This window comes from Hylobates moloch, unplaced genomic scaffold (genome assembly GCF_009828535.3).
Source record: "Hylobates moloch isolate HMO894 unplaced genomic scaffold, HMol_V3 SCAFFOLD_3, whole genome shotgun sequence".
Lineage (NCBI taxonomy): Eukaryota > Metazoa > Chordata > Mammalia > Primates > Hylobatidae > Hylobates > Hylobates moloch.
The window spans coordinates 36,819,742-36,844,624 of NW_026652278.1; the positions used below are offsets into that span (position 1 = coordinate 36,819,742).

General features: G+C 43.2%; 1 protein-coding gene across 4 annotated transcripts in view; it reads right to left on the reverse strand.

The window, feature by feature from the left end:
• The window catches only part of LCOR (ligand dependent nuclear receptor corepressor), a 164,216-nt gene extending 143,555 nt beyond the window's left edge, over window positions 1-20,661 (reverse strand). Inside the window, exons 1-2 of one of the 4 annotated variants that reach the window (XM_032135419.2) lie at window positions 20,540-20,597; window positions 19,459-19,532 (exon numbers count right to left, since the gene is read on the reverse strand). Coding sequence is in view for 3 of the 4 variants with exons in the window: in XM_032135405.2 (XP_031991296.1) it covers window positions 19,459-19,532; window positions 19,821-19,897 (151 nt within the window). In the remaining variant the exon portion in view is untranslated. Of the gene's footprint in view, window positions 1-19,458; window positions 19,533-19,820; window positions 19,954-20,539 lie in introns of those variants that run through there. The other 3 variants (XM_032135405.2, XM_032135470.2, XM_032135412.2) reach the window with 3 other exon arrangements.
• Window positions 20,662-24,883: the final 4,222 nt, after the last annotated feature.

Below are 24,883 nucleotides of genomic sequence, written 5' to 3' on the forward strand. Positions count from 1 at the left end.
TTTTGTAGAGACAAAGTCTCACTACATTTCCCACGCTGGTCTCAAATTCCTGGGCTCAAGCGATCCTCCCACCTGAGCCTCCCAAAGTGCTGGGATTACAGGCATGAGCCAATGTGGCTGGCCTAGCCTAAAGGTAATTTTATACAATACTTTTTAAATTTTGTGAGTGAAACAAAGTTTGTATACATTGAAGCATCAGAAACCAAGGTGTCACCTTCTCAGCCACCCATGTGGACAACGTATGACTGTGTGGCATTTGCATCATTCCTGACTCTCAATTTATATGCTACCAATAAGCAACCTTATTCTTACACTTATTCACACACAAGGACTTGACATTAAAAAATATGACATACCATTAATACGTGAAAAAATAATGTGTTTGGGGTAACTAAGAGCACAGGAGCATCACCAGAATACCTGAATCAACTGTTAAACAACAACAACGTCAGGCTTTCAGTCTCCATCTACAATGCTATGTTCTCACTAAAAAATTACTGTACACTGTATTTATTTTGGGGGGTGAAAAGAAACATCAGAAGCAGTTGAGAGACCCAGAAGTGGATCCTCTAAGAATGTGGAGGCATTCTTCTGGATGGCTTTTTTAAAATGCTTGCTCCAGAGTCACCTGCCTCATTAACAACATTTTCTGTCTTAGAAGTCTTTCTTCAATTTTATAAACTGGCATGATTTCACCATGTTCTCTCTCTGATTTTAAACACTGACACGATTTTACCACGTCATCTACAGGCACTTTTTCGGCAGTGTTAACATCACAATCATCTTGATTCATGTCATCTTTCATGCTAAAACTTCGTTTGAAAAGCTTCCACAACCACACCTCTGTTCACTGCTGCTAGTGTGCTGCTGAAGAAGGTGTTTTTATATTTACTCTTCATTCAGCTAAGGATACCCTGGTCACATGGTTGAATTAAGTCACATTTGGGGAAAAGTACATGGCATAAACATTTCTGATGAGAATTTCAGCTGGAGGATGACAACAGTTATCAAGGAAAAAAGAATCCTGCAGTCATCATCCAGTCCAGCTTCCCTGCAGTGAGCATGAGCAGTAGTACAGAATGCTTGTGAAACCAATCAGAAAAGATGTCCCTCGTGATCCACGCTTTTCTGTTAGCATAATAATGGACTGGTAAAAAATTCACTTCTTGAAAACAGCAAAAATACAAGCTTTTGCCTATTACATCAAGTTTACTCTTATGCATGCCTGCTGCATTATTAGCACATTCCAGAACAGTTATTCTGTCCTTGGCATCCTTACTTCCTACAGGAGCCCTTGCATCAGTTGTAGTCAGTATCTTTCTGGTGCAATAACGCCAAAACAGTGATGTCATCAGCATTACAGGATTGTTCTGGCATCAGATTGTCATCAGTGATGACCCTAGAAAACTTTTCAATAAATTTCTCTGCTGCTTCATGATCAGCAGATGGTTCAACACAAATCTTTTAAAATTTAGTAAGCCCAGCACGGTCGCTCATGCCTGTAATCCCAGCACTTTGGGAGACTGAGGTGAGACGACTGCTTGAGCTCAAGGGTTTGAGAACAGCCTGGACAACATAGCAAGACCTGGTCTCTACTAAAAAACAAAAAACAAACAAAAAAAATCAGCCGGGCATGGTGGCATGTACCTGTAGTCCCTTACTGAGGAGGCTGAGATGAGAGGATCACTTGAGCTCAGGAGATCAAGGCTGCAGTGACCTATCATCATGCCATGCACTCCAGCCTGGGTGACAGAGTGAGATGCTGTCTCAAAAAAATAAATAAATAAAAAATAATAATTTAATGCCATGTCTCTTCTTAAATTTCTGCAACCAGCCTGTTGAATATTCACAGTTCCGTTCAATTTTCAGTTCATCATGCTTGATCTTTCTTTTTAGATATGGGGTCTCACTATGTTGTCCAGACCAGTACTGAACTCTTGGGCTCACATGATCCTCCCACCTCAGCCTCCCAGTGTGAAGATTACAGGCGTGAGCCACTGCGCCCGGCCTTGATGTTTCTGCTTCATGACTAGCACACCAATAAGTGGCATGTGTTCACTGTGATGCTGATGGGTCTACTCTTTCAGGATCTAATCAAGGTCATTTTCAGCTTTATGCAGTGCTTTTCTATTTTTCATTAACTTCTGCCCATCACTTTCAACCTAGAACTTTAATAATTTATCCTACTGTGTTTTTCAGGTCATATATACAGTGGTCATTCCAACAACATACTCTTCTGTAAGACATTTCAGACATCACTGTCAGTTTTTCCAACAGCTTGACTTTCTTTGCTAGTAATGCTTTCCCTTTTTCTTATTTGTTTTACCCATAGGGATATCTGCAGGACGTTCTGACAATTCCAACAATATCTTTATATTAGAGAGCAGAGAATAAGCAAAAAAAAAAAAAGTGAGTGATACACAGAGGTCTTGGTCCCATCGTGGGGCATCATGGGGATCCTGCCATTGACACATCTGGTCTGCACACATGCCATCTTATTACGCTTTGAGGGCACGCTTGCATGGGGCAATCTGAGCATATATAGAAAAGATGTATCTCAGCTGAAAAGCACTGGGAGGATGTTTTTTCCTTTGGGGACACTGAATAAACTGTATGTTGTGCACCTGCGTTGTGAATGCAACCCATCACATGAAGTCGGGTGTAATTATCCAGTTATGGTGTTACTTCGGTGTTCAAAAAGTTTCAGATTTTGGAGCGTTTCAAATTTGGGATTTTCAGATTAAAGACGCTCAACCTGGCTGGGCGTGCTGGCTCGCAGCTGCAATCACAGCACTTCGGGAGGCCGAGGCGGGCCAATCACCTGAGGTCAGGAGTTCGAGACCAGCCTGGCCGACATGGCAAAACCCTGTCTCTACTAAAAATACAAAAATTAGGCCAGGCACAGTGGCTCACGCCTGTAATCCCAGCATTTTGGGAAGCCAAGGTGGGTGGATCACAAGATCAGGAGATCGAGACCATCCTGGCTAACACAGTGAAACCCTGTCTCTACTAAAAATCCAAAAATTAGCCAGGCATGGTGGTGCACGCCTGTAAGTCCCAGCTGCTAAGGAGGCTGAGGCAGGAGAATCACTTGAACCCAGGAAACGGAGGTTGCAGTAAGCTGAGATCGTGCCACTGCACTCCAGCCTGGGCTACAGAGGGAGACTCCGTCTTACACACACAAAAAAAGAAAAGACAATTAGCCAGGTGACAGAGAGGATCTGTCTCCAAAAAAAAAAAAAAAAAAAAAGATGTTCAACCCATATACACTCATTTTTAAAAACTAATTCAGTTTCTTAATTTGATATAGTTCCAAAAACATAGATCTATTTATTTTATATGCACAAAAAACAAGGAAAAAGTATAAAGAAAAGATAGAAATATATTAAATGGGGAAGAAAGGTGAATGAAAAACTGTTATCATCCAAAAAAGCTATCCATTCCTGAAAGAATATTCCTGGCAGAATCCTAGCCTGTGTTTTTGAACAAAATAACTGAAGATCCTGTATAATAATCTTTAGATCCAATAATCCGAAGATCCTCAGATTCTGCCATCTGAGAACATCCTTTCAGCATCCAGTTTTTATTTTTTGTTGTTTTGTTTTTGAGATGGAGTTTCGCTCTTGTTGCCCAGACTGGAGTGCAATGGCACTATCTCAGCTCACTGCAACCTCTGCCTCCCAGGTTCAAGCGATTCTCCCGCCTCAGCCTCCTGAGTAGCTGGGATTACAGATGCCCGCCACCACAACCGGCTAATTTTTGTATTTTTAGTAGAGACAGAGTTTCACCATGTTGGTCAGGCTGGTCTCCAACTCCTGACCTCAAGTGATCCACCTGCCTCGGCCTCCCAAAGTGCTGGGATTACAGGCGTGAGTCACTGTGCCCGGCCCAGCATCCAGTTTTTAAAGTGTGGTTATTTTAAAATCCAAAATCAAAATGTAACAGTAACAGTTATCACTATGTCATTGCTTATACTTCTGTTTCCGAGTCACAGAAACTACAGATTGGCAGCAGCATAACAAGAGAATCTTCCTGTTTCTTAACACAGCTTATATTCTTAACATTCTTTTCTAGGTGTAACTGGATATATATTCACATTCCTCAAAATAGTTGATCTGGATCATTTCTTAAAAAATATCTGACAAAATACAGGCTGGCTGACTTAGGTATGGTAATTACTAAGGGCATTCTTACCTAAACAACTTCATATGGTTTTAAGAAATAATTTATACTGAGTAATATCTGAGAGGTTACAAACACTTTTCAACCATTTAACAAAAACGAACCTGACACTTTTTCCAAAATAAAAGTTTAAGTCCCCAGGAAAAGAGGGAAAAAAGGCAAAAACTGGGTCTTCAATTCTCTGCTATCTTGCCCATGCCACAATGTCAGTTTCTTTCTTTTTATGTTAACTACAGAACACTCTTCTCCATTAATTTACATTCTCTTGCTTTTAAAAGATCAAAGTTTGTAGGTAATTCAATCTTTTTAATACCAGGCTGGGCGGGGTGGCTCACGCCTGTAATCCCAGCACTTTGGGAGGCCAAGGCAGGCAGATCATCTGAGTTCGGGGGTTAGGGAACAGCCTGACCAACATGGAGAAACCCTGTCTCTACTAAAAATACAAAATTAGCCGGGCGTGATGGCACATGCCTGTAATCCCAGCTACTCGGGAGGCTGAGGCAGGAGAATTGCTTGAACCTGGGAGGCGGAGGTTACAGTGAGCCGAGATCGTGCTACTGCACTCCAGCCTGAGCAACTAGAGCAAAACTCTGTCATACACACACAAAAAAATACTCTTGACCAAACAACTCATTCAGGACTGTTACCAGTGTGCTTTTTTTTTTTTTTTTTTGAAAAATTAAGTCGCACACAAATTTCTATTATAGCTTCTGGTAACTCCTTCCTAAAAGTCTTCTCAGCTAATGTGGAAAATTCTAGCTTCTCTTTTCATTTTTTGAGACAGGGACTGGCTCAGTCACCCAGACTGGAGTGCTGTGGCATGATCATGGCTCACTGCAGGCTTGACCTCCCAGGCTCCAGCAATCCTCTCATGTCAGCCTCCCAGGTAGCTGGGACCAACAGGTGCGCAACACCACACATGACTAATTTTTGTATTTTTTGTAGAGACGGGGTTTCACCATGTAGCCCAGACTGGTCTTGAACTCCTGGGCTCCAGCAATCCTCCCACCTTGGTCTCCCAAAGTGCTGGAGCCACTGTCCCCAGCCTGATTTCTCTTTTCTATCTTTACTCCATTTATCCACTTACATACCTTTACCTTTGACCAATAAAATGTACTAATCTTTGATTTGGATATGTTACATAAAGTTAAGCAGAAATTCTTCTCCTAAGGAGAAGGGGACCAAAGGGAAGGTTCTCTTTTAGATAAGATTGTACATTTGTAGCCATAAGCCATGGGTCTTTTTGAAACTGTTTTCAGTAGATGTATGGGGATTTCTCAGTATATGTCTTATTTATTTTAACATGCCAGAATCTATTTTAATAAAAACTGTACAGTGAAAAGCTATACACAGTAAATATATACACAAATAAAAACTGGTTATACAAGTCTCACAAAGGAAATAGCTTTATCACTTTACTCATATCTGTTTCTTTTATTTTGATTTGTTTTGTTTTAAGAAGCCAGTACGGACAGGTACAGTGGCTCATGCCTGTAATCACAGCATTTTGGGAAGGCTGGGATGGGAGGATCACTTGAGCCCAAGAGTTTAAGACTAGCCTGGGCAACATAGGGAGACCCCATCTCTAGGAAAACAAAAAAAATTAGCCAGGCATGGTGGTACACACCTGCAGTCCCAGCCTCAGGAGGCTCAGGTGGAAGGATTGCTTGAGCCTGGGAGGCTAAAACTGCAGTGAGCCTAGAATGCAAAACCGTACTCCAGCCTGAGTGACAGAGCAAGACCCTGTATTAATTTAAAAAAAGAAAAAAAAATTTAAAGCCAGTACAACAAAATTCCAGTTTTTGTTTTTTTGTTTTTTTGTTTTTTTTTTTTGAGATAGAGTCTCACTCTGCAGTCCAGGCTGGAGTGCAGTGGTGCAATCTCGGCTCACTGCAACCTCCACCTCCCACATTCATGCAATTCTCCTGCCTCAGCCTCCCGAGTAGCCAAGATTACAGCTGTACACCACCATGCCCAGCTAGTTTTTGTATTTTCAGTAGAGATGGGGTTTTACCATGTTGGCCAGGCTGGTCTCAAACTCCTGACCTCAAATAATCTGCCTGCCTTGATCTCCCAAAGTGCTGGTATTACAGGTGTGAGCCACAATCCCTGGCCAATCGAATCATTTTAAAAAGACATTATTAGCTCTATTAAACATTCATAGAAAAATGACCAGTGTAAAGGTTTTTCTCAGTAACAATGACCAAAGATTATGGACTTCTTCACGCTCACCCATAATTACAGTATTTTACTGTAATCAGATAAGCCCATTTATAAGAGGTAAACTTTGTGAGCTTCTTTACTAGCTGAATAAAAATTCATATAACCTAACACACAAGAAATTAGTGTTTATATCATTTATGGTGCAATAAAAGAGTCACATATGAAATGTGAAATACTCACAAACACCGACGTTCCCCTCATTTTTTCTTACTGAAGGCAAAAACCTTCACATTTTATTTTGATGGGAATTTCTCCCTATTACCTTTGTCACAACATCTTCCTGTGCCTGCTAGTAAGCATTTTGTCTAAGACCAATGATGTATGAGTTATCATCTTTTTTTAAGTTGATTTTAAAGTTTTTATTCATTTTTTAAAATTTATCCAATTTCTTCTTCTCCTCAGTAATTACACACTACTCAGCGACTTCCTTTTCTGTCACATAATTTAAAATATTGCCAGCTGAACTAAATTTAAGTCACAGTTAGAAGGTTGGAAGTGAAGAAAAGTCATCTGGCTACATTCAGGAGTCCTGAATCCTGACCTCAATCTGCTTTAACCTGTTTGCCCCTCCACCGCCACCCCACACTTCCTTGAGGTCTCTGGAAAGAATATCAATAGAAGAAAAGGCCAAGCAGCTACACTGTTAAAAGGCCTTTGTTACAAACTTCTATGAATTAGGCTGGTCTACACAGAAGACCCACCAGGCGTAGAATCAGTATCACTCAGATACCCTCTGCTGCCTTTCCCTCTCCTAAGCCTATGCTCCAATCTCAGTTAATGGTGAAGAATGGCCAGTTGAGCAAGATAAGAAGGAAAATTAAGCCAGTGGAAACATTCAGCTCAGAAACTCATTTAGCTAACAAAACTAAAAAATCAAAAAGAAAAAAGGAAACACAAATAGGACTGTAACAGCTGAAGAGAATGAGGCAAGGTATTCTACTCAAGGCCAGAGAACAGAAAATGAATAGAATAAACTCCTGTTTATGGTAAGATTATGGGTTGAGAAACCAAAATACCTTAATGTAACATAAATCACATAAGCAATCAGTAATTATAAACAAAGACGGGAAACTTAATGGAAATTCTAAAAGAAGGGCATATGTAGAATGCTGAAGATTGAAGAAAACTGGGTAACAAAGCGAGACCCCATCTTTACAAAAAATAAAAATATTAGCCAGGCACCATGGAGTGCACTCGTAGTCCCAGCTACTTGGGAGGCTAAGGTAGGAGGATCACTTGAGTCCAGGAGTTGGAGGCTGCAGTGAGTTAGGATCATGCCACTGCACTCCAAGCCTGGGTGACACAGTGAGACCCTATCTTGGGGTGTGGTGGGGGAGGGAGGGAAGGAAGAAAAGAAGGAAGGGAAGGTAGGTAGGTTAAAGAGCGTAAAATTTTGATTTCCAATCCCAGGTCTACCACATTTTAGCTGAGTAATTACGAATGAAATTTGTAATCTCCCTAAATCTGTTTCCCCGCCTGTAGAATAGATGTTAACAACATCAAAGGTCTCTTGTCTGTCACACAGTAAATGCTCAATATATGGTAGCTTTTAAGAAACATTACAAGTAAACAAAACAGAAGCAAAAACTTCTTCATATTTAAATGTCTTATTTATTTCTTTAAACTTATGAACCACCTGATGGTGATGGGAGGTGGGAAAAGGAAGATGGTGCCATACAAAAGGATACAACCAAGATTCAATACTAAATATGGTGTCTGGAATTTGCTCCAAAATAATTCAGTTAGGGATGAAACAAGAATAGCCATTAGTTGATGTAGCTGGGTGTTTGTTCACTGTACTATTCTTTCTACTTTCTGTATGTTTGAAGTTTTCCAAACTAAAAGATTTATTTTAAATTCCTTTCCCTTTAAATGATATGGCTGGACAAGAAAACAAGTTACAGCATCCTTTCTAGCTTTGATAAATACTGAATCTAAAAAATGGAAAAAAGGTAAAAGAAAACAGGATAATATCCAGTAGGCAGATTCAAGGGTAAATACCTATAAACAACCTAGAAAACACGCTTGCATTGGGCAAAAGACACTTGTGCCTGTAATCCCAGCACTTTCGGAGGCTGAGGCAGGAGGACCACTTGAGGCCGGGGGATCGAGACCAGCCTGGGCTACATAGTGAGACCTCATCTCTACCAAAAACAAAACAAAACAAAAACTAGCCAGGCATGATGAAACATGCTGTAGTCCCAGATACTCCAGGGGCTGAGACAGGAGGATCACTTTGACTCCAGGAGTTTGAGTTTACAGTGAGCTATGATCGTGCCGCTGCGTACCAGCCAGAGAGACAGAACCAGACCTTGTCTCCAAAAAAACAAAGAAAACATGCTTGCATTGACTGGAAGGAAGAGGAGTAGCCAGGTAAAAGTTCACAAATATCCATGCAATGGCAACAATAAAAAACCGTGAAAAACAAGAGATCATCAAACTGAATCTGTGCATGACTCAATTTAACAAATTCAACATTTGCTTCCTCTACATACAATGTATACTTATTTCAAAAATTTGTATAAACTAGGGGTGGGCCATGTTGGCTCACATCTGTAATCCCAGCAATTTGGGGGGCCAAGGTGGGTGGATCATTCACAGTCAGGAGTTCAAGACCAGCCTGGCCAACATGGTGAAACCACTCTCTACCAAAAAAACAAAAACTAGTAGGCTGTGGCGGCGTGTGCCTGTAATCCCAGCTACTTGGCAGGCTGAGGCAGGAGAATTGCTTGAACCTAGGAGGCAGAGGATGCAGTGAGCCGAGATCACACCACTGCACTCCAGCCTGGGCGACGGAGCCAGACTCAGTCTCAAAAAAAAAAAAAGAAAGAAAAGAAAGCTTTTTAGAAAGTTTTGTATCAACTGATCATTCTAAATGTACCAGAGGAGCCTGTGGAATTTTCTTTTAACAAGTGGGATACATTCTATAGATCCCTTTAGTTTCTCTTTCCTATGTATGTATGTATGTATGTATGTATGTATGTATGTATTTATTTGAGATCGAGCCTTGATCTGTCACCAGGCTGGAGTGCAGAGGCGCGATCTCGGCTCACTGCAACCTCCACCTCCCGAGTTCAGCAATTCTCCTGCCTCAGTCTCCCAAGCAGCTGGGTATACAGGTGCATGCCACCACACCCAGCTAATTTTTGTATTTTTAGTAAAGATGGGGGTTTCACCATGTTGGCCAGGACGGTCTCGATCTCTTGACCTCGTGATCCACCCGCCTCGGCCTCCCAAAGTGCTGGGATTACAGGCATGAGACACTGTGCCTGGCCTCTCTTTCCCTTTATACTGTGAGTTTAGGAAAGGTAAAGCATGCTTTTACCTTCTGCAAAGCTCTAAAAAATCACCTACTAAGAGAACTATATACAATAATCATTTTTTGATAATGATAAAATAAAATGATTCAGATTTTATGAAAAATAAGCTAATCATGAGATCAAACAACAGTCACAGACTATCTAGTATTATGAGTAAAAATAATAATGGGCTGGGCGCGGTGGCTCAAGCCTGTAATCCCAGCACTTTGGGAGGCCGAGGCGGGCGGATCACAAGGTCAGGAGATCGAGACCATCCTGGCTAACATGGTGAAACCCCGTCTCTACTAAAAATACAAAAAATTAACCGGGCGTGATGGCGGGAGCCTGTAGTCCCAGCTACGCAGGAGGCTGAGGCAGGAGAATGGCGTGAACCCGGGAGGTGGAGCTTGCAGTGAGCTCAGATCGTGCCACTGCACTCCAGCCTGGGCAACAGAGCAAGACTCCATCTCAAAAAAAAAAAATAATAATAATAATGCTCTGGCCGGGTGGAGTGGCTCATGCCTGTAATCCCAGCACTTTGGGAGGTTGAGGTGGGAGGACTGATTGAGTCCGGGAGCTCAAGACCAGCCTGGGCAGCATAATGAGACCTCATCTCCATATTTTTTTATTTTTCATTTAATTTTTTTTTTTAAACAACACGCTTTCCAATAACAGCAATTATCATGGGAAATAATACTGGTGTTCACAACATCTTCTAATCCAAAAAGAAAGTCTTGGCCAGGCACGGTGGCTCGTGCCTGTAATCCCAACACTTGGGGAGGCCAAGGAGGGTAGATCACTTGAGGTCAGGAGTTCGAGACCAGCCTGGCCAACATGGTGAAACCCCGTCTCTACTAAAAATACAAAAATTAGCCGGGCGTGGTGGCACACACCTCTAATCCCAGCTACTCGGGAGGCTAAGGCAAGAGAATTGCTTCAGCCTGGGAGACAGGTTGCAGTGGGCCGAGATTGTGCCAGCGCACTCCAGCCTGGCCAACACAGCAAGACTGTCTCAAAAAAAAAAAAAAAAGTGTAAGTTTTCTAGAAAGTATAAAATGTGTCATGCAGATATATAAGATGGCGATACCATTAATAGATTTTCTGATACTTTCTGCTTTCTATGTCATTTTAAAGAGTTAATTATTCATCTAGATTATTGCACATTTAAAAAATTCTTGTGAGACGACTGTATGTTTCTAAGCAATCCCCTTCAAGCTCTGTAAACAACTGTGATGAACTTCTCTTTTTTCCTGAGACAGGGTCTCACTCTGTCCCTCAGGCTAGAGTGCAGTGATGCAATCATGACTCACTGCATCCTCGACCACCTGGGCTCAAGCGAACCTCCCACCTCAGCCTTCCAAGTAGTTGGGACTACAGGTTCACGAAACCACACACAGCTAAAGCTAATTTTTGTATTTTGTGTGGAGACAAGGTTGCACCATGTTGCCCAGGCTTGTCTCCAACTCCTGGGCTCAAGCGATTTGCCTGCCTCAGCCTTCCAGTGTGCTGGAATTACAGGTGTGAGCCACCTGGCCTGTGATGGACTAATTCTCAATGATTCAGAAGTTATAACAAACACTGCTTTACTTCAAATGGTATTGTTATAATAGTTTTTAATACAACTGTAAGGCACAACTGAGTAAAATTTATTTTTTCTCTTTAAGCTCTAGAAAACATTTAAAGTCTAAAGAAAAGTCCCTTTAGACAGGTCTAGACCAGGAGCAGTGGCTCATGCCTGTAATCCCAGACCCCATCTCTATTTTTCTTTAATCTAAATTTTAAAAAATATATAGAGAGGAAATTTTAAAATAGACATGTCTGAAGCATATTAATTTCTAGTCTCCCAGTACCAAATTTGAGATGTTAGTCTAAACCCTAGTTACAGCCATCCTTTTTTTCTTTTAGCAAACTCTGACTTATCCTGCTCTTATACTAACAAATGCACATTACACACGACAGAATCCTTCTTTTACCCTCAATTATAAGAATTTCATTTTAGCAAAGACACAACAAATACTAGTTTTACTATGTAAAATTCACTGGCTTGCACAATAATGAATTCAGAAAAATGATTAAGTGATATGCTAAAAGAATCTACAACTCTCTTTAACAAAAAGTAGATTAAAACATGAAACAAAGGAATAAAAACAAGATCAAAAATCATTAGAAAATGCCAATCATTACTACACAGCTTTCCTAACTTGCCCCTCACAATCCATTAAGCAAAAGATTCTCAAATTCGGCCATCTACCCCATAAGATACTTAGTTTCATCCTTAAGACATCATTATACCTGACACTTTGTAACAGACCAAACCTAACCAATTCAAAAATCAGAGAAACCAAGAGTCAACGAAATTCAAACAAACACTTTAAAAACAGTATATTTAACTTAGCACCAGGAAACAAAACATAAACCGGGGTGGTGGCTCACACCTGTAATCCCAGCACTTCAGGAGGCCAAGGCAGGCAGAAGGTCAGGAGTTTGAGACCAGCCTGGCCAAAAGGGTGAAACCCTGTCTTTCCTAAAACTACAAAAAATTAGCTGGGTATGGTGGTGCCCGCCTGTAATACCAGCTACTAGGGAGGCTGAGGCAGGAGAATCACTTGAACCTGGAAGACAGAGGTTGCAATAAGCCGTGATCACGCCACCGCAATCCAGCCTGGTCAACAGAGCCAGACTTCGTCTCAAAAAAAAAAAAGAGAAAGAAAAAAATAAAACATTTGCCATAAATTGTATAACTTGTCAGATGTCTGGGTTTTATAAAATGCAAACAAAAAATGTAATCTTAAATTTCAAAAATACTGCTAGTGAGATTCCTTTCACTACCCAAATTCTCACTATTTAAACTCAGAAATGGAATAAATTCATTCAAAACATTTGTGACAGGGCAATATAGAGCAAAGGTGTCCTTCTCTATCCAAACTCTTGCCATTCACTATCCAAAATTCAGGCATAAAATAGATTTAAACAATATGGTATACCACATTATCTGAACTTGATATTTGAACCCTCACCATAAAGAGGCAGAAATTTAAACCTGGATAGCAAGGTAAATCCGTGCCATTACATAACCCCATCAAATAACTAACAATTTTAATAACTCATAGAAAGGATGTTTAAGAAAGCTTTTCTTGTTCGGGAGCGGTGGCTCACGCCTGTAATCCCAGCCCTTTGGGAGGCCGAGGCAGGCGGATCACCTGAGGTCAGGAATTCGAGACCAGCCTGGCCAACGTGGTGAAACCCCGTCTCTACTAAAAATACAAAAATTAGCCAGGCATGTTGGTGTGTGCCTGTAATCTCAGCTACTTGCGAAGCTGAAGCAGGAGAACCACTTGAACCCGGGAAGCGGAGTTTGCAGCGAGTCGAGCCAAGATTGCACCACTGCACTCCAGCCTAGGCGACAGAGTGAGACTTCATTTAAAAAAAAAAAAAGAAAGAAAGCTTTTCTTGAGAATTCTTTTTTGTTTGTTTGTTTTTGTTTGTTTGTTTTTTGAGACTGAGTTTCACTCGTTGCCCAGGCTGGAGTGCAATGGCGCGATCTTGGCTCACCACAACCTCCGCCTCCCAGATTCAAGCGATTCTCCTGCCTCAGCCTCCCGAGTAGCTGAGATTACAGGCATGCCACGCCCGGCTAATTTTTTTTTTGTATTTTTAGTAGAGACGGGGTTTCTCCATGTTGGTCAGGCAGATCTCGAACTCCGGACCTCAGGTGATCCACCCGCCTCAGCCTCCCAAAGCGCTGGGATTACAGGCGTGAGACATCGCACTTGGCTTTTCTTGAAAATTCTATTTCATTATATTACTATGCTCCTTATTCTCTTCATAAGGTATCCTGCAGTTTAGCTTTTGTTACAGTGTATCTGGTCATGTGTTGATCTGCATTTGTTCTTAAATGGAGAGTATAATGAGAAAAAATATTTGCAAAGCATACACTGTAAGTATATCCAGAATATATACACAACTCTTACAATTCAACAATAAATAATAACGCAATTTTAAAAATGGGCAAGGGATCTGAATAAATATATCTCCAAAGGTATGCAAACAGCCAACAAGCACATGAAAAGATGCTTAACACATTGTTAGGAAAATGCAAATCAAAACCACAATGAAATATAACTTGTCTTTTTTATTTTTTTGTATTTATTTCTTGTTTTTTGAAATACGACTTCATACCCACTAAAATAGCTATTATATAATCAAAACAGACAATAACAAGTGTTGGAGTGGATGTGGATAAATGGAACTCTCATACAGTACTGATGGGAATGTAAAATACTGTAGCCACTTTAGGAAACAATTTGGCAGTTTCTACGAAATTAAAAGTTACCACGTGACCCAGTAATTCCACCCTAGGTACGTACTCAGGAGAACTAAAAACAAATGTCCACACAAAAACTTGTACACAAATATTCATAGAAGCATCATCCATAATAGCACCAAAGTGGAAACAACCCAAATGTCCATCAACTGATTAACGGATAAACAAAATGTGGTATGTCCACACAATGCAGTGTTATTTAGCTATAAAAGAAAGTGCTGATAATGCTACAACATGAATGAATCTTAAAAACATTATGCTAAGTGAAAGAAGCCAGACACAAAAAGCCATATATTGTTTGACTCCAATTACATGCTGTGTCCAGAATAGACAAATCCACAGAAACAGAAAGCAAATTATAGCTGCTGCCAAGAGCTGGATCATAGGAGGAATGGAATGTGGAACTGCCTATGGATGTGGGGTTTCTTTTTTAGGAAATAAAAATGTTCTGAGGGTGGGTGTGGTGGCACACACCTGTAATCCCAGGACTTTGGGAGACTGAGGCAGGAGGATCACTTGAGCCCAAGAGTTCAAGACCAGCCTGGGCAACATGGCACGACCCTACTGCTGAAAAAAATAAAAATAAAATGTTCTAGAATTAGACAGTGATGATATATGCACAACCTTGTATTTGAGTTAACTAAAACCCACTAAGTTGTTATGGTATGTGAATTATATCTCACTTAAAAAGTGAAAAAAAATTCAAGGTATGGACCATTGTACTTGAGATACTTGCTGAATACAAGAAAGGTCAATAAAATGAGCTAATGGTTTATATCCGATTTTTATCCCCAGAGCAATGTGCTAGTGTATAGAATAGTAAAAGGAATTTAAAAATAAACACAGACTAGAAAATAATTTATACAGTAGTGATGTTGAGTTTTTCATTTGAAACTATGAAAAGTAACAGCTTTGCTTATTTGCATCTACCTAATATCACAAACTGAGATTCCACACAACAGATGGACAGACTTAAAGAAAATATGAATCAAGAGAGAGGTTCAGAGGCACATCGAAACAAATCAAGCCCCTCTGCTGAGCTTTCCGAGCTAGACTGCAAGCCAGGGAAGAAAGCCAATTCCATTATTTAATATATACCTTTAATTGCCACATTTCACAGCAAATACTTTTTGACTCTTTCCAAACACCAACTCCAACTTCCAAGGATGAAAATCTGTCAATCCTAAAGGTATTCCAAAAATAGGTTTGTAATAGCAATGGAAGGCATAACCTCCAAATGAGCTTGCTTAGAAGATAATACTTTTGTGGATGATAATATTGTCCCTGTAAAGGTGGTTTAAAAAAGAATCTGTCGGCCGGGCACGGTGGCTCACGTCTGTAATCCCAGCACTTTGGGAGGCCGAGGTGGTGGATCACGAGGTCAGGAGCTAAAGACCAGCCTGGCCAAGATGCTGAAACCTCATCTCTACTAAAAATACAAAAAAATTAGCTGGGCGTGGTGGCACAAGCCTGTAATACCAGCTATTTGGGAGGTTGAGGCACAGAATTTCTTAAACCTGGGAGGTGGAGGTTGCAGTGAGCCGAGATCACGCCACTGCACTCCAGCCTGGGCATAGAGTGAGACTCCATCTCAAAAAAAAAAAAAAAAAAAAAAACAGAAAAAAACAAAGGCCGGACGCAGTGGCTCATGCCTGTAATCCTAGCGCTTTGGGAGGCCAAGGCGGGCAGATCACGAGGTCAGGAGATCAAGCCCATCCTGGCTAACACGGTGAAACCCCATCTCTACTAAGAAGACAAAAAATTACCCGAGCGTGGTGGCGGGCACCTGTAGTCCCAGCTACTCGGAGGCTGTGCCAGGAGAATGGCTTGAACCCAGGAGGCGGAGCTTGCAGTGAGCTGAGATGGCGCCACTGCACTCCAGCGTAGGCGACAGAGCGAGACTCCGTCTCAAAAAAAAAAAAATCTGTGTCATTTTTGTAGAGTTCCACAATGAAATCCTTAACTAAAGGTAACATTCCTCCCCTGAGCTAAGGAAAGAAACATGTTGCAGACTACAAGTTGCCTAACAAAAAGTCTCCACTTTCTAACCTGCATTAGAAAATCCTACAACCTACCTTTGCAAACCTATCATGTGTATATCCCTTACACTAATCATGAACTGCAGTTTAAATTGACAAGTCATTGCTGTCCTTCTCCACTTTTGCTCATGCCATTTCTCATGAATGGAATGCCTTTTCCATATTCATCAGAACGAAGCGAAAATCCACCACCTTTTTCATGAAATCGTCCTTCATCATCTCGGGAGAGATTTATTTCACTTCTAAACACCCCTAGCATTTGCTTGCACCATCATATGACACACTATGCCTTGTACAATAACTGATTGCATTACATTTTCTCTAAGGTTTAAAAGTTCCTGAAGGTTGAGGCAGCCTTCCCAGACTTTGTTTGCCCACAGTGCCTGGTAAAAGACAGATGCTTATTTAAATGAAGTAAACATCTAACTGCCCTTCATCCTAAAAACAGCATCAATACAAACAGCTAAGTGATTAGGCAGGTACTCTGAAGTGGCAAGTTCTATCAGGCAAGTGACTTTGGGAGGCTGAGACAGGAGGAGTTTGAGACCAGCCTGGACAAACATAGCCAAACCCTGTCTCTAAAAAAAATTCTGAATAAAAATAAAAGTGGCATCAAATAACCAATAATCACTATGTAAGAAACTCCAGGCCCCCTTGTGTAGCCCCATAAGGCTAAAAAATTGCATTATTCAAATATTTCCTAGAATTGCTCCAGCTACAAGAACATTTGAGGAAATCAGGGCAATCTGAAATAACTTTCTGAAAGTCAAAGAGACTCATCTGCTGTCCTATTTTTAGCCAAGCTAGAGCTAAGCTGAAATCACCACAACTTTCCCCACATTAGGAAGAGCTTCTTGAAAATACGGCAAGGGCAAGGTGCAGGAAAGCAAAAGGTTACATCATATCAGGCATAGAGAGAGCCTAGATCTTCCTGGAATCTAAACTGATCATCCTAGTCTCAGAGGACTCCTTAATAATCACCTGGTAACCAAATATCCATCTTGATCATAATCACTGTCTGAACCCAGGACTAACTCCAATTCAACTGAACCTAATCATTTAATCACCAACATCACCACCACCACCTGCCCCCACACCCTCTAAAAAAGTATTAATAGAAGGGAGAATTCGATTTTAGAAATAAGAATTAATTTTTAATCCAAACTGCTGTAAATTAAATACCTTTCAGAAACCAAATGACCCTAAAGTATTAAGATAATCAGTCAAGAGAAACAAATAGGTTGACTGTTTAGAACCAATCCCAATAAAAGAGGAATTATTACATCTGGAAGTAAACAAGTTACCTTTTGAATCGTATAAGGATCACTGCCAGTCCTTTTAAATATGGAAAGTTCTTAACACTATAATTAATTTACTTAGAACTCTCCTCTTAAAAAACAAAATTACGTATAATAAAACAGAAAATATGAGGCCCCACTGATTTTAGTTGGGAGACTATGAATACATGTTACTGCTCAGATTTAAATATTGCTCTGCACTCTGGACTCTATAATCTTCTGAACTTTACTACCTTTAAAGTGGAAATTTGGAGTTAAAAGTATGCTTTAAGAAATTTGATCACCAGATTAAAATTTGCCTTCAAAAAGTGAATCAAAATTTTGATATTCCATTGAGATATTTACAGAAATAATTTATCAGTCATAATTTTAAAAACCAAAAACACGGCCGGGCGCAGTGGCTCTCATGCCTGTAAATCTCAGCACTTTGGGAAGCCGAGGCGGGAGGATCTTGAGGTCAGGAGTTCGAGACCAGCCTGGCCAATATGGCGAAACCCTGTCTCTACTAAAAATACAAAAATTAGCTGGGCATGGTGGCGCACGCCTGTAGTCCCAGCTACTCGGGAGACCGAGGCAGAACCGCTTGAACCTGGGAGGCGGAGGTTGCAGTGAGCCGAGATGGCGCCACTGCACTCCAGCCCGGGCAATAGAGTGAAACTCCGTTTCAAAAAAAGAAAAAACAACAACAACAAAAACACACCTTGTCAAGCAGCAGTAACTAACCACTAACTAGCAATGACTGATAAAATGGGGTCCTGAGGCAGGCGGCCAGGATTAAATGCAAAGAGAATTAGAATAAGATACACTAATTAAAACCACCTAAATTAAAGCAACATGGAACTTAGAAAATCTACAGGACAGGACTACATTATAAATTTAAAAATCTTTCAAAGACTAAAAAGCCCTGCTGAAAAAACCAATCACTAACAAATGTGAAACATACAAGAACTAAAAATTCAAAACAATTCCAGCATTTGACACTAACCCACAATTCTGAAAACGCATTAATTTCATGCTTCTCAAAACCTGCTATATGCTCTCTTCTATGATAGTCCGAAATAACAAGTAATTCAAAAAGTACTTAAACCGACGTAACATTTTAGTACATGCATAATAGATTTGAAAGAATAAAACAAGCAGAGATAGAGCAGAGTACAGGATAACTGATAGGCAAAAGGCTATTTGTTTCCTGGAGGGCAGCACTGGTCTTGGATTGGCAGGAGGGGAATTTTAAAATATATTCATGAGACGAATTATACCAAAAAAACTGACTCATGCCTTTATTATTTGCACAAGCATATGTTTGAAATTGCACTTTTAACCTTTGGACAACCAAAGTGGTATCAGATACCTTAAAGCATTGTTGTCTATATTAATTTCGGTGTTACAGTCTAAATCCTTAACGAAACTCACGCTATACATTTTCGTAATGAAACCCTGTAGAAATGGAAAGGCGTATATTCTTTAAGTAAAGGTTACCTGATTTTTCACTTGTTTAAAGTTTCAGTTTTGCTTTTTAATCTATTATCGAAAACATCCCTTGTGGGACACTGTAAAGGGCAGACCCTCCTGTCAAGCCAGAAGGCTCAAACACAAAGACACTGAGCTAACCAAGTGCTGTAATTCTTCCAAACTGAGCCTCTCCACACCCCCTCCACCCTTCCCCCCAACAGATATGTCTATTAAATCAGTGTCTGTTCTCCCCCTCGCACAACAAAGAGAACTTCTCACCGCATGAAATTGCCGCTGAATGGACACCAGAAAGCGGGATTTGCATAATTCCTTCCAACGAAACCCTGTCGGGAAGGAGGGGATGAGGGGCCCAAGCGAACGAACAGACTCTCCTAGATTCTGCCGGGGAAGACCTGGTTCCCAAGAATATTCCCCTGGGGGAGAAGGGGCTGGAATTATGGGCCTCCCCGAGGACTGGGCGTGGGGGACAGCGGACGACGAGAGGGCATCTCCCCACACACCAGCAGCACCGAAGCAAAGACGGGGAAGTAACAATGCTGGAGGACAGGAGAGTCAGACACAAGGATGGACTGGGGCTAGGGGGCGGCGGGCGGAGCGGAGACACCACACGGGCCACTTACTTTTTGGAGGGGGGTTAAATATATGAGTTAAGCCCTTATGGTCCCGCCGGCCGCCGCACAGAGGGAAACGGGACCTTGGAAGAGAAAAACAGACAAAACACACAGTGTGAGAGGCGCAGCTCGGCCGCCCGGCCCCTCCCGGGGCGCCCCCGTCCGCGCTCCCTCCGGCCCGCAGGGAAAAAGCCACCCGAGGGCGGCCCAAGGTCCGGGAGGCGTGGGGCGGACGGGGCATTCGGGCGAGGCTGCGGCTCTGGCCAATCCCCGGGAGGGGACGAGAGCGACCCCCGCCGGGGCTCCTCGGTCGGACCCGGTCCCACCCCCTCCTCCCCGCAGCACGACACCGAACACAAATACGCACACACCGACCCGTGCGTCGAGGATTAACTCCCCGGCCGCCGCCGCCCGCTGAGGAAGTGCAGCCGCTGCCCCCCGCGGCCATGACACCCCACTTGGCTCGGTCAGGCGCACCCGGGGACTGTGACAGCTCCGGCTCCCTCCGCCCCCATCTCCACCTCACGCTTCGCACACGCCCGAGCGCCGGGCGCCCGCCTGCAGCCCGCCGCGCGTGCACGCACGGCTGGGGGCGCGCCCCGCTCGTGGGGGAGGGGTGGCGCAGGAGGAGGACGGCGGCGGTCACAGCGCGGGTGGGGGCCGAGCAAGCCCGCGCCCCTCGCGCCACCCCCAGTACAGCGGCAGCGCCGCGGGGCGAGTCGCCACAATAAGCCGGCGGTGGCGCCGAGGCGCCGGGCCCGGAGCGGGAGCAGGGGCGGGAGCGGGGAGGGAGGGGAGCGAGCGGGCGGGGATGGAGAGCGGGAGGGGGAGGAGCACGCGCTCCCGCCGAGAGCCAGCCCCGGGGAGGCGCGCGGAGAGGAGGGGCTGGCGCGCGCTCGGCCGAGCGGGGGAGCCCGCCTGGAGGTCGCGCGCGCTCGCACTCCGGGGGGTGGGGGGAGGGGGGACGCTTGAGCCAAAGAGGGCGGGCGGGCCGGAGGAGCAATTGCCACTTCCCCAGCTTCCTCCCTGGTCCCGGGCGGCCGGCGGCGGGGCAGCCGGAGGGGCGGCGGCGGTCGGCAGAGAGTCTCACCTACACAGTGAATGAGCTTGTGGCGCCACGAATCCAGTTCTTGCCGAAAGCCGCGTCTCTCAACGGAGCATTGCTGCCGCCTACACACCCTCGCCATCTTCTGCCGCCCGCCCGGCCCAGCCTCCGCCGCGGCCCCGCGCACGCCCAGCCGCGTCGCCCGGGGCCGCGCACGCACCCGCGGCCCGGGCGTCGCACCTCCCGCCGGGGGCGGTGCGGGGGCAGGGCCGGCCTCACCTCATCGTGGCCCCGGCGTGGCCCGGGGGCGGTCTGGTCCCGCTCACCCGCCCCGCGCGCCGCCCGCCAGGCTGCTATCCCTCCGTCCTTCTCCGCGGCTGCCGCCGCCTCTGGCCGCCCGGGACGGCGCCTTCCCACAGCCGGAGCTCAGTCCCGCCGGCCCCGCGCCGCCTTTGCACTGTCCCCCAAGGCCACGGCTACCCCGCCCTCCCCGGGGCTTTTTGTTTTTTACGCCAGCCCCATTTATCACTTCCAACCTGCCTATCGCCCGGCACCAACTGTTGCAAGTTCCGTAATAACTGCTGCTATGAACTTCTCGGTCGAAACTGCTCCTCCCCAGAGCCTGTTTAAGAAGCAGAAATAAGAATAAATGCCCGGATGCCCGTGGATGCACTGAGCTCTAAGATTTTCAAAGGTGAAATGGATACACGTTATTAAGTCATTGGGAGACTTCGCCAACATTGGGAAACCTAGTAAAAAGTGGAAATCGAGCGTTTTAAATTAAAAAAAAAAAAGGTTTCTACTAGCAAGACTGATCATAGGCGAACTTCTCAAGGAATTTCGGAATATTGTGCTAAACTGAGAATAGTATTTCCAAAAATAGACAACTAGGAATACTTAAAGCAGAGACTATTGGAAATGCTTTAATTGGGGATTTCAGGAAAGGGCTTAAAGAGAAATATTTTCTATGAGGAAGCCTCTTGGAATAATTGAATCACCTTAATTTTGTCACTGTTACTTCGAAGAGAACAAGAAGAGAGAAGATGGGAAACTAAAGGAGAAAGAGAAAAGAAATGGGGTGGTAAGAAAACAGCAGAAGAGATCGCCCTATACCAGTAGGCCTAGTACCCTAGGATTCTGTCCTCTTTCTCCCACCTTTGGTGTTTAAGATTAAGGACAGTGCATTCCTGCTTTTAGAAATTTAAATTAAGTTTGAAGACTTAATTTTAATTACTGTAGTAGGTAAAGCAAAGTCGTTAAATACTTGACATCAGGATCCCATTGGAGTACTGATTTAGGTCTTTTCAAAGGTGGTGGTCCTGGTTCTCTGCACCAGCCACTGGCGGAATGGCGGAATGGTGTATCTACCAATAAACAGATGGACTGGGTGGGCCTCGGGTACGGGTGGCTTGAGATGCAAATGCAAGGGTAGGAAGGCACCTTCCCCTCTCCCTACTCCCACCCCACCCTGCCAATCTTAAAACATTGATCTTTATAAAATTCTCAAACGTCCACAGTATTTCATTGGCTTAAGAGTATTGTCAGATGAAAACGCCAGGAAGTATTGAGTTTCTGGGTACATAATACTGTCCTGAGTGTTGAAGGAAGAGGACTAATACGAGATTTTAAAAAATGGCCATGGACAACCATCCTTCAGGTGTGATGGCAGGACATCTTGTATCACCTGAAACTTTTTTTTTTCGCCGCTAGGTGGTGGATGTGAGTCTTTTGCAGCTTTTAACCAAGTTTCTACGATATTTGGAGGAAATACGTTTCGGTTTCAAATAAATGAACAACGTGTAACTCTAAGATGAGTAAATAATAAATATATTTTCTAACCACCCCAAGTTAATTTGTTTAAAAAACAATCAAGCCAAGGGTAATAATTCCTCGACATAATCTCTTAGTCCCAGACATCTGGATTCAGAGAATCCTAGAGGCTTCAGAGACCAATTCTGTAACTTAAGATATGAAATTGGAAGCCCAGACAAGTAAGGTGACTTGACCAAGATTACATAGTTGCTGGGTAGAGAAAGGGCAACAAAAGCCAGGAGACATGTTTCCCAATTTCCAATTTAATGCTAGTTTTACTACTCTGAGTTCCAATTTCTGCTTCACTTATTTTGAGTTGGGAACTAACTCATGGTTAATCTGTCACAAAGACCTATTTGGAAGAAAGGATAGGGAGGCAATAGTAACAGCTAATATTGAGCACCTACTATATGTTTATCATTGTTTCATTCCATCCAAATAATAATGCTATGAGTATATATTTACCACATTTTCCAAGTCAGGGACACAAGACTCAGATGAGTTAAATACATTTGTCAAGATCACATAGCTACCAAATTCTAACTAAGATCTCTGTAACTCTAAACCCCTCTAAATTGTCTTACAAGTAGAAAATTGGCTTGGCGCGGTGGCTCTTGCCTGTAATCTCTGCACTTTGGGAGGCTGAGGTGGGCAGATCACTTGAGGTCAGGAGTTCAAGACCAGCCTGGCAAACATGGTGAAAACCCGTCTCTACTAAAAATACAAAAATTGGCCGGGCGCGGTGGCTCACGCTTGTAATCCCAGCACTTTGGGAGGCCGAGGCGGGCGGATCACGAGGTCAGGAGATCGAGACCACGGTGAAACCCCGTCTCTACTAAAAATACAAAAAATTAGCCGGGCGTGGTGGCGGGCGCCTGTAGTCCCAGCTACTCGGAGAGGCTGAGGCAGGAGAATGGCGTGAACCCGGGAGGCGGAGCTTGCAGTGAGCCGAGATTGAGCCACCGCACTTCAGCCTGGGTGACAGAGCGAGACTCCGTCTCAAAAATAAATAAATAAATAAATAAATAAAAATACAAAAATTAGCTAGGCATGGTGGTGGGCACCTGTAATCCCAGCCACTCGAGGCTGAGGCAGGAGAATCCGTTGAACCCAGGAAGTGGAGGTTGCAGTGAGCCGAGATCGTGCCACTGCACTCCAGCCTGGGCGACAGAGCTGAGACTCCATCTTGATAAATAAATAAATAATAAGTAAATAAATAAATAGTCTTACAAGTAGAAAATAGACTCTGCAACTGGGGGATTCACTTAATTCTACATGACATGTTCCATGCATAGTTGAGCAGTTGGACAAACATTCTGAGTTCCTATCACATGGCAGGCGGTGTCCTAGGCACCGAGGACACAGATAGGTAAGACAGACTTTCTGACCTCTGTTGCTTTGGGCTACCATTAAAGAGGGCCTTAGCTGTAAACTCTTTTACATTCTAGGGAGGGGCAGGTAATATAACATGGCAGTTAATAGGATCTGAAGACAGCTAGGTTGGAATTCTGGCTCCATTTCTCAGTGGCTGTGTGACCTTGACAAATTAACTTTTCTGGTCATTAATTTCCTCATGTGAAAAAGAGGATAATAATAGTCTACAAGATAGGGTTTGCGTGAAAATGAAATGAAACTATTCACGTATAGTGCTAGCACATTCTTAGCATGAAATGAGCATCTGTTCTCTGATTAGGCCTTCCTAAGCTCCTATCTGCTTGCCCAGTCTGCAGGATGATGGGAAACCAAGATGCTTCTGCAGTTTGGAGTCAATCTGTGAGAGTATGAAGGAATGATAGCAATGACCTCAGCCTTTGAAAACAACCTTCTCTGAGCCATGTTCTGTAGTTCTCACAATGGCAGAAAAGGAATGTCAGGGAAGGGGAGTAGGATTTGACTTGTCAGCATTAGATCAACTACTACCTGGTGTCTGATTAAAGATGGCTTGCAACATAGAAATAATCATTGACAAATGGGAGGATGAAATGATTTGGGCCTTCTTAAAAAAGCGTGTCCTACGGAGAGGCTGAGGCAGGAGAATGGCGTGAACCCAGGAGGCGGAGCTTGCAGTGAGCCGAGATCACGCCACTGCACTCCAGCCTGGGCGACAGAGCGAGACTCCGTCTCAAAAAAAAAAAAAAAAAATAAAAAAAAATAAAAAAAATAAAAAAAATAAAAAAAAACATAGTCAACTTCGAATAAATTCCAACAAGCAACAGATGCTTTTTGAAGCACATTTCAAAGATTATGTTATTTATTCTTCACAACAACCCAATCGTGTATCCCCATTTTATAACAGAGCACAGAGAGGTTAAGTAACTTGCTTAAAGTCACACAGGTTATAGATCTGGATTCAAACCCAGGTAGTCTGGCTCCCTGGGTTCCAATCCAGATCTATAACCTGTGTGACTTTGGGCAAGTTACTTAAAGCCGGATCTTTAACCATCACACTATTTTTTGCCTCCAGTGCTATTTCGGGGAAATGAGACCTAAGGTCAGAGACGAGACCTAGCCAGACAGAAAGGAAGCCATGTCACTTGGTCACATGGCTTTTGGTCTTTTTGAGAAACTACTCATATA